Source organism: Mandrillus leucophaeus, unplaced genomic scaffold (assembly GCF_000951045.1).
Source record: "Mandrillus leucophaeus isolate KB7577 unplaced genomic scaffold, Mleu.le_1.0 Scaffold366, whole genome shotgun sequence".
NCBI classification, from domain to species: Eukaryota; Metazoa; Chordata; class Mammalia; order Primates; family Cercopithecidae; genus Mandrillus; species Mandrillus leucophaeus.
This window is the reverse complement of record NW_012103876.1, coordinates 731,137-741,161: the sequence shown is the minus strand read 5'-3', so window position 1 is coordinate 741,161 and position 10,025 is coordinate 731,137. Positions and strand designations below refer to the sequence as shown.

Genomic DNA, 10,025 nt, shown 5'->3' with positions numbered 1-10,025 from the left:
ACTGCAAGCTCCGCCTCCCGGGTTTACGCCATTCTCCTGCCTCAGCCTCCCGAGTAGCTGGGACTACAGGCGTCCACCACCTCGCCCGGCTAGTTTTTTGTATTTTTAGTAGAGACGGGGTTTCACCCTATTAGCCAGGATGGTCTCGATCTCCTGACCTCGTGATCCGCCCGCCTCGGTCTCCCAAAGTGCTGGGATTACAGGCTTGAGCCACCGCGCCCGGCCGACAACACAAAATTTAACTAAGTTTTAGTTTCATTATTAAGCTATGTTTTTATAGAAAAACTACCATGTGTACACTTTTGAAACCAGAAGTTACCGTTGACAGTTAGTTCAGTTTATAAATCCCTTTCTTCCTTTGTCTTTCTTTTTTCATTTTTCATTTTTCATTCTGAAGGAAGTAGTCATTCCATAATTCTTCCAAAGGTTATTTGGATTCTTTTCTGTGTTTTGAAACAAGATGTGGTTGTTACAAGGGAACTAGATGTGAGTTAAAGTGAATTTTCATATGAAATGATTTTTATTTCCTTTTATTAAAAGTGACAAATTGTTAAACATGTGTTGTCATCTCTTTCTTTTGTGACACTTTTTAATGTAATAGAAGTTGCTAATAAAATTGTAAATGTGTGGAAGACAACATATACTAGATGACTTTATAATCTTTTCTATATAGGATTTATATTTTCATATTTTTAATTGTATGTATAGAACTTTAGACAACCAAGAAATTATAGGCTAAACTGGATTTATTTTTGGTTTTATTACTGGTAGGCTTTCCCTTTTCTTTTAAAATTTCCCTAATTTGAAATACCATATTTCACTTTCTTTGCAAAACCAGTGTTTGACCATGCACTTGTTCTCTCTGAAGTTATTGAACTTACTATATCTAAAATATCAAAGCCATACGTTATTTTGGGGGTGTGGTTGTGGGGAGGAATCCATGCAAAGCACCTTGTGTGGTGCTTGTCTATGAGTAACTACACTATAAATGTTAACAGATCATACGTGTTGCTTTGCTGAAACATTTCTTCCTCTTTTTATTTTAGCCTAGTGTTTTTCATGTTTTCTTGTTGTTTTTTGATATTTTTGTTGCTGTGGGCTTATCACATGTCTTCTGTATTTTTGGAACAATGAAATTATAGACTGATAGTGAAAGAGACTTACCTGTCTACTGTCTTGATTTCTTCTTTGTAGTTAATCTACATTTAACTGGTTTTGAAGCTATATGACATCATCAGACTAGACTACTGATTCTTTCATAACCTCCTGTGTATTTTCTTGCAACACATATAGAATACTTAAAATTTTCCTTGAGTATGATCTACTCCAGATTATCTAGTTCAGTGGGCATGTTAGTTGTTTCCAAACAGTCTTCTCTGGCAGCAATGATGTGGCTATTGTCTTAATTATGAGAAGTAATTTCTTTGATTAATGATTCTGGTTCTCTTACCCTTAGTTTCCAACCGGAGGCCCTATCGGCAGTACTACGTGGAGGCTTTTGGAGATCCTTCTGAGAGAGCCTGGGTGGCTGGAAAAGCAATCGTCATGTTTGAAGGCAGGCATCAATTCGAAGAGCTACCTGTCCTTAGGAGAAGAGGGAAACAGAAAGAAAAAGGATATAGGCATAAGGTAGGAAAAGAAAAAGGCTTTTTATTGAGTGACAGAAGCAAGTAAGAAAAAGAAAGAAAATAACCTTTTATTTAGTTTCGAGACAGAGCCTTGCTCTGTTTCCCAGGTTGGGGTGCAGTGGCGCAATCTTTGCTCACTGCAACCTCTGCCTCCCAGATTCAAGTGATTCTCGTGCTTCAGCCTCTTGAGTAGCTGGGATTATAAGCGAGCACCACCACGCCTGGCTAACTTTTGTATTTTTATTAGAGACAGGATTTTGCCATGTTGGCCAGGTTGGTTTTGAACTCCTGAGCTCAAGCAGCCTGCCTGCCTTAGCCTCCCAAAGTGCTGGGATTACAGGTGTGAGCCACCGCGCCTGGCCCAGCCTTTTAAAAATAATTATCGACTTGACAGTTACCAAAGAGGAGGCAAGGAAAAAGCGTCATATTTTTGAAATGTAAGTTATTTCCTTTGGTAGTAGAATATCTGTGAGAAAATAGCTAGGGAGCAGATACAGTGGGCTGAGGCTAGCTTGTGACATATTTATACTCAATTTTTTGATAAATTATTTTAGTTATGTTTACTGTTGTCACTCAGAGTAGTGAAAATTATGACATAGCATGACCATTCTTTTGTTATATTTTATGCATGAAGAAAGTGATCATTAAAATGAAATATTCTGCTTCTTGTCCCTTGGACTAATTATTTCTATTAATGAGAATAATACAGTTTTTTGTTTGTTTGTTTGTTTTTGGAGACAGAGTCTCACTCGGTCACCTAGGCTGAAGTGCAGTGGTATGCTCTTGGCTCACTGCAACTTCCGGCTCCCAGGTTTGAGCCATTCTTGTGCCTTAGCCTCCTGAGTAGCTGGGATTACAGGTGCCTGCCACCACGCCCTGCTAATTTTTGTATTTTTAGTAGAGACAGGCTTTTGCCATATTGGCCAGGCTGGTCCTGAACTCCTGACCTCAGGTGATCAACTCGCCTCAGCCTTCCAAAGTGCTGGGATTATAGGCGTGAGCCACTGTGTCCACCGAGAACAATAAGGTTTTTAATAATTTTCTTTTTTATGTTTGTCAGTGCTTAAGTCTAAAGTTTCTACTCTAATTATATTTCAACCATCAGTATTGTGGCTTTTTTTCTTTTGCTTGATGTTTTATGTTAAATTTGGCTTAGAAAAATACAAGCTTATTTTAATACTCTTTTTTTCCTCCAGTTTTTTTATTGTGTTAAAATATATATAGTATAAAAATTACTATCTTAAACACTTTTAAATGTACAGTTAATGGTTTTAAATACATTCATAATGGTGTGCAAACATCTCATAATTATTTTCATCTTATAAATTTGAAACTCTTTAACCTGTTAAACAGTAATTCCCCATTTGTCCTTCTCCCATCCCCTGCAACCACCATTCTACTGTTTGTCTCTAAGATTTGATATTCTTTTATATTCAATTCTAGAAGGAGAAATAATAGTTCTTAGTTTGGTGTTTTATACTCCCCTGGGTCTAAATACTTTTATTTATTATTATTAGTCTTCGATGCGGGGTTCTCTCTATGTTGTTCATGCTAGACAGCTGTGGCACAGTCATCTTTTACTGCAGCAGTGACCTCCCAGGCTCGAGCCATTCCCCTGCCTCAGTCTCCCGGGTAGCTGGGACTACAGATATGTACAACTACAGTGGCTAATTTTTATTTTTATTTATTTATTTATTTATTTATTTATTTATTTATTTATTTATTTATTTTTGAGACGGAGTCTCGCTCTGTCTCCCAGGCTGGAGTGCAGTGGTGTGATCTCTACTCACTGCAAGCTCCGCCTCCCGGGTTCACGCCATTCTCCTGCCTCAGCCTCCTGAGTAGCTGGGACTACAGGCGCCTGCCACCATGCCCAGCTAATTTTTAAAGTATTTTTAGTAGAGACGGGGTTTCACCACGTCAGCCAGGATGATCTCGATCTCCTGATCTCGTGATCCACCCGCCTTGGCCTCCCAAAGTGGTGGAATTACAGACGTGAGCCACCGCACCCGGCCTATTATTAATTTTTATACAGAGTCTTGCTCTGTCACCCAGGCCAGACTACACTGGTACAATCTTGGCTCACTGCAACCTCTACCTCCTGGGTTCGAGCGATTCTTATGCCTCAGCCTCCCAAATAGTTGGGGATTACAAGTGAATGCCACCACACGTGGCTAATTTTTGTACTTTTAGCAGAGACGGGATTTCTCCGTGTTGGCCAGGCTGGTCTTGAACTCCTGGATTTAATCCTCTCATGTTGGTTTCCCAAAGTGATGGGATTACAGGCATGAGATACCATGCTGGCAATACTTATAGACTATTTTTAAAAATCATAATTAGGATAATTTAGAGTTCATATTCAGGGTCTGCCACTTAAGACTTGAGTTCTCAAAGACTTGGTGTCTTCATGTCTAAAGCTAGTACAATAACTTACACCTTATAGAACTGTTGTAAACATTAGAAATAAGTATAAAATATTTAATATGACATACGATTGATGCTTTAGAAACAATTAGTATGTGTTGTTAGGATGAAAGAGGTTAATGACTTCCTTTCAGATATTTCAGCTGGTTGCTGATGGGGATGTATCAGTTTTTTTGTTAAGTCTTTAGGTATGTAGAGTTACCAATCTTTTCAGAGGTGTTTATTGGGACTTTCAGGTTCTGGAAAATTGATTTACTCTGGTCTCAATCCTGAACATTAGTGGATATGTGTTTCTGTGTTTAAAAATTAAAAAAAAAAATTACATATATATATACACACACATACACACACACCAAATTGTCAGTTTGATCCTTTCTTTGTAAGAGAAGGCTACTCCTCTAATTACCCTAATTTTTTTTTTTTTTTTTTTGAGATGGAGTCTCACTCTATCGCCCCGGCTGGAATGCAGTGGCATGATTTTGGCTCACTACAACCTCTGCCTCCTGGGTTCAACCAATTCTCCTGCTTCAGCCTCCCAAGTAGCTGAGATTACAGGCGTGCATCACCATGCCCTGCTAATTTTTGTATTTTTAGTAGAGACAGGGTTTCACCATGTTGGCCAGGCTGGTCTCAACCTCCTAACCTCAGGTGACCACCCCTCGCCCCCCCGCCCCAACTTTGGCCTTTCAGAGTGCTGGGATTACAGACGTGAGCCACTGTGCCCAGCTGCGTTACCCTCATTATTTTTATTTATTTATTTATTTATTTATTTATTTAGAGACAGAGCCTCGCTCTGTTGTCCAGGCTGGAGAGCAGTGGCATGATCTCAGCTCACTGCAAGCTCTGCCTCCTAGGTTCATGCCATTCTCTTGCCTCAGCCTCCCGAGTAGCTGGTACTACAGGTGTCTGCCACCATGCCTGGCTAATTTTTTATTTTTTAGTATAGACGGGGTTTCACTGTGTTAGCCAGGATGGTCTCGATCTCCTGACCTTGTGATCTGCCTGCCTCAGCCTCCCAAAGTGCTGGGATTACAGGCGTGAGCCACTGCACCCAGCCTATTTATTTATTTATTTACTTATTTATTTATTTAGGAGAGGGGGTCTCCCTGTGTTTCCCAGCTGGACTGAAGGCATCCTCTTGCCATAGCCTCCCAGAGTGCTGGGATTAAAGGTGTGAGCCACTTCTCCCAGGCTTTTATTTATTTATTTTATTTTTTAAAATTTGAGACAGGATCTTGCTCTGTCATCCAGGCTGGAGTGCAGTGGCACGATTTTGGCTCACTGCAGCCTTCACCTCCTGGGCCCAAGTGATCCTCCTACCTCAGCCTACTGAGTAGGTGGGACCATATGCATGCACCATGTCCGGCTAGTTTGTGTGTGTGTGTGTCTCTGTGTGTGTCTCTGTGTGTGTGTGTGTGTGTGTGTGTGTGTGTGTATTTTTAGTAGAGACAGGGTCTCGTTGTGTTACCCAGGTTGGTCTTGAACTCCAGAGCTCATGTAATCCACCTGCCTCAGCCTCTCAAAGTCCTGGGAGTACAGCTGTGAGCCATCGTCCCCAGCAATGACCTTAATGTTTACTTGCTCTGCAGAACATCCCCTTCATAAATATTAAAGTATTTGTGAACACTATGTGGTAGTTAGAATCTTGACTAACGCCTATTGTGTGGAGGTAAGGAAGAAAATAAGAGTGAAAAATTAGCTGTATTTCAGAGTCTCAATATTTTCATGCTGTGAGGTATGAAGAAAAGATAACGCAGTACCCATGTGTCATCAGTGTCATCGCTCTGGATTACATGAGGAAGCCTAGGAGACGGGTTGGTTATAATCCAGGTTATATTTAACATTTATAGTCGATGATTGATTAGCCAGGTGGCTAGTGATAACTAGAATTTCAAATTTCAAGTCACGTAAGGAGGTGGATCAAACCTGCTGATTCCTCTTATCCTGTTTTTTCTATATTCATCTTCTTTAACCTTTTGCTTTCTTTTCTTTTTTTTTTCTTGCTTTTTCTTTTTTCTTTTTGAGACGGAGTCTTGCTCTGTCACCCAGGCTGGAGTACAGTGGCATGATCTCAGCTCACTACAACCTCCACCTACTGGGTACAAACGATTCTCGTGTCTTAGCCTCCCTACTTTCTTTTGGATGCAACTGAACATATGTTTGGCCTTCATATTTGTTAATTAATTAGTTAATTAATTTTTTGAGATGAAGTCTCGCTCTGTTGCCCATGCTGGAGTGCAATGGTGTGACCTCCAACTCCTGGGTGCTAGTGATTCTCCTGCCTCAGCCTCCACAGTAGCTGGGAGTATAGGTGTCTGCCACCACGTCTGGCTAAATTTTTTATTTTTAGTAGAGATGGGGTTTGGCAACATTGGCCAGGCTTGTCTTGAACTCCTGACCTCAGGTGATCCGTCCTCCTCAGCCTCCGAAAATACTGGGATTACAGGCGTAAGCCACATACCCAGCCGAGTATTCTTTAATTTAGAAATGTAATGTTACCAGTTTTAGTCTGTGTTCTCCTTTGTGCTTATAAATGCAGGGAGGGTAGACTGTTTTGTGAGATCAGTTCTTATTGTAATGACATAATCTTATTAGTAGAAGTATTATTGAGGAAGCTTCATTAGGATGATTCAGATGCTGCTTGAGCTCAGGTGCTAACTACCTGGCTAGTTCCATAAAAGTAGGAGGCCCGACAGGTTTGGAAAAGCTTCTGATTTCAGGCCAGGCATGGTGGCTCATACCTGTAATCCCAGCACTCTGGGAGGCTGAGGTGAGCGGATCACTTCAGGTCAGGAGTTTGAGACCAGCCTGGCCAACATGGTGAAACCCCGATTGTACTGAAAATACAAAAGATTAGCTGGGTGTGGTGGCGGGAGCCTTAATTCCAGCTACTTGAGAGGCTGAGGCAGGAAAATCACTTGAACCTGGGAGGCAGAGGTTGCGGTGAGCGAAGATTGTGCCACTGCACTCCAGCCTGGGTGACAGAGCAAGACTCTGTCTCAAAAAAAAAAAAGCCTCTGATTTCATCTCCCTTTCCCCCACCCATTTCTTTGATAAGTGATAATTCTTTTTCTCCTTTAAATTTAAGGTTCCTCAGAAAATTTTGAGTAAATGGGAAGCCAGTGTTGGACTTGCAGAACAGTATGATGTTCCCAAGGGGTCAAAGAACCGAAAATGTATTCCTGGTTCAATCAAGTTGGACAGTGAGGAAGATATGCCGTTCGAGGACTGCACAAATGATCCTGAGTCAGAACATGACCTGTTGCTTAATGGCTGCTTGAAATCACTGGCTTTTGATTCTGAACATTCTGCAGATGAGAAGGAAAAGCCTTGTGCTAAATCTCGAGCCAGAAAGAGCTCTGATAATCCAAAAAGGACTAGTGTGAAAAAGGGCCACATACAATTTGAAGCACATAAAGATGAACGGAGGGGAAAGATTCCAGAGAACCTTGGCCTAAACTTTATCTCTGGGGATATATCTGACACGCAGGCCTCTAATGAACTTTCCAGGATAGCAAATAGCCTCACAGGGTCCAACACTGCCCCAGGAAGTTTTCTGTTTTCTTCCTGTGGAAAAAACACTGCAAAGAAAGAATTTGAGACTTCAAATGGTGACGCTTTATTGGGCTTACCTGAGGGTGCTTTGATCTCCAAGTGTTCTCGAGAGAAGAATAAACCCCAAAGAAGTTTGGTGTGTGGTTCAAAAGTGAAGCTCTGCTATATTGGAGCAGGTGATGAGGAAAAGCGAAGTGATTCCATTAGTATCTGTACCACTTCTGATGATGGAAGCAGTGACCTGGATCCCATAGAACACAGCTCAGAGTCTGATAACAGTGTCCTTGAAATTACAGATGCTTTTGATAGAACAGAGAACATGTTATCTATGCAGAAAAATGAAAAGATAAAGTATTCTAGGTTTGCTGCCACAAACACTAGGGTAAAAGCAAAACAGAAGCCTCTCATTAGTAACTCACATACAGACCACTTAATGGGTTGTACTAAGAGTGCAGAACCTGGAACTGAGACGTCTCAGGTTAATCTCTCTGACCTGAAGGCATCTACTCTTGTTCACAAACCCCAATCAGATTTTACAAGTGACGATCTCTCTCCAAAATTCAACATGTCATCAAGCATATCCAGTGAGAACTCACTAATAAAGGGTGGGGCAGTAAATCAAGCTCTATTACATTCGAAAAGCAAACAGCCCAAGTTCCGAAGTATAAAGTGCAAACACAAAGAAAATCCAGTTATGATAGAACCCCCAGTTACAAATGATGAGTACAGTTTGAAATGCTGCTCTTCTGATACCAAAGGCTCTCCTTTGGCCAGCATTTCTAAAAGTGGGAAAGTGGATGGTCTAAAACTACTGAACAATATGCATGAGAAAACCAGGGATTCAAGTGACATAGAAACTGCAGTGGTGAAACATGTTTTATCCGAGTTGAAGGAACTCTCTTACAGATCCTTAGGTGAGGATGTCAGTGACTCTGGAACATCAAAGCCATCAAAACCATTACTTTTCTCTTCTAGTCAGAATCACATACCTATTGAACCAGACTACAAATTCAGTACGTTGCTAATGATGTTGAAAGATATGCATGATAGTAAGACAAAGGAGCAGCGGTTGATGACTGCTCAAAACCTGGTCTCTTACCGGAGTCCTGGTCGTGGGGACTGTTCTACTAATAGTCCTGTAGGAGTCTCTAAGGTTTTGGTTTCAGGAGGCTCCACACACAATTCAGAGAAAAAGGGAGATGGCACTCAGAACTCCGCCAATCTTAACCCTAGTGGAGGTGACTCTGCATTGTCTGGGGAATTGTCTGCTTCGCTACCTGGCTTAGTGTCCGACAAAAGAGATCTCCCTGCTTCTGGTAAAAGTCGTTCAAACTGTGTTACTAGGCGCAACTGTGGAAGATCAAAGCCTTCATCCAAATTGCGAGATGCTTTTTCAGCCCAAGTGGTAAAGAACACAGTGAATCGTAAAGCATTAAAGACCGAGCGCAAAAGAAAACTGAATCAGCTTTCAAGTGTGACTCTTGATGCTGCACTGCAGGGAGACCGAGAACATGGAGGTTCATTGAGAGGTGGGGCAGAAGATCCTAGTAAAGAGGAACCCCTTCAGATAATGGGCCACTTAACAAGTGAAGATGGTGACCATTTTTCTGATGTGCATTTTGATAACAAGGTTAAGCAATCTGATCCTGGTAAAATTTCTGAAAAAGGACCCTCTTTTGAAAACGGAAAAGGCCCAGAGCTGGACTCTGTAATGAACAGTGAGAATGATGAACTCAATGGTGTAAATCAAGTGGTGCCTAAAAAGCGGTGGCAGCGTTTAAACCAAAGGCGCACTAAACCTCGTAAGCGCATGAACAGATTTAAAGAGAAAGAAAACTCTGAGTGTGCCTTTGGGGCCTTACTTCCTAGTGACCCTGTGCAGGAGGGGCGGGATGAGTTTCCAGAGCATAGAACTTCTTCAGCAAGCATACTTGAGGAACCACTGACAGATCAAAAGCATGCTGATTGCTTAGATTCAGTTGGGCCACGGTTAAATGTTTGTGATAAATCCAGTGCCAGCATTGGTGACATGGAAAAGGAGCCAGGAATTCCCAGTTTGACACCACAGGCTGAGCTCCCTGAACCAGGTAAGGACATCTAAATGTGATAAAAAGAAATTGGAGAAAGTGCTGATAAACATTGCCCTTCTGAAATTGGTCTGTTGTAATGATAAAGTGAAGTATAAACTGGGGGGCAAGAATCATCACTTTAATGAAGAAGGAGTTTTATGTAGAAAGGTCTGAATTTTGAAGATGAGATTTCCATATGTATTCAAAAGTTAAGCTTTACCAGAAGCCTTTTCCCCAACCTTTTCAAGTAAATCTCTATTATGTTTTTCTCTTTCTTTTCTTTTCTTCTTTCTTTCTTTCTTTCTTTCTTTCTTTCTTTCTTTCTTTCTTTCTTTCTTTCTTTCTTTCT

General features: G+C 41.2%; 1 protein-coding gene across 2 annotated transcripts in view; it reads left to right on the top strand.

The window, feature by feature from the left end:
* NSD1 (nuclear receptor binding SET domain protein 1) overlaps positions 1 to 10,025 on the top strand; it is a 186,947-nt gene that overhangs the window by 74,267 nt on the left and 102,655 nt on the right. For both annotated transcript variants that reach the window (XM_011989976.1, XM_011989977.1), the window contains 2 exons: positions 1,457 to 1,629; positions 7,141 to 9,694. In XM_011989976.1, coding sequence (XP_011845366.1) covers positions 1,457 to 1,629; positions 7,141 to 9,694 — 2,727 coding nt within the window. The remainder of the gene's footprint in view (positions 1 to 1,456; positions 1,630 to 7,140; positions 9,695 to 10,025) is intronic.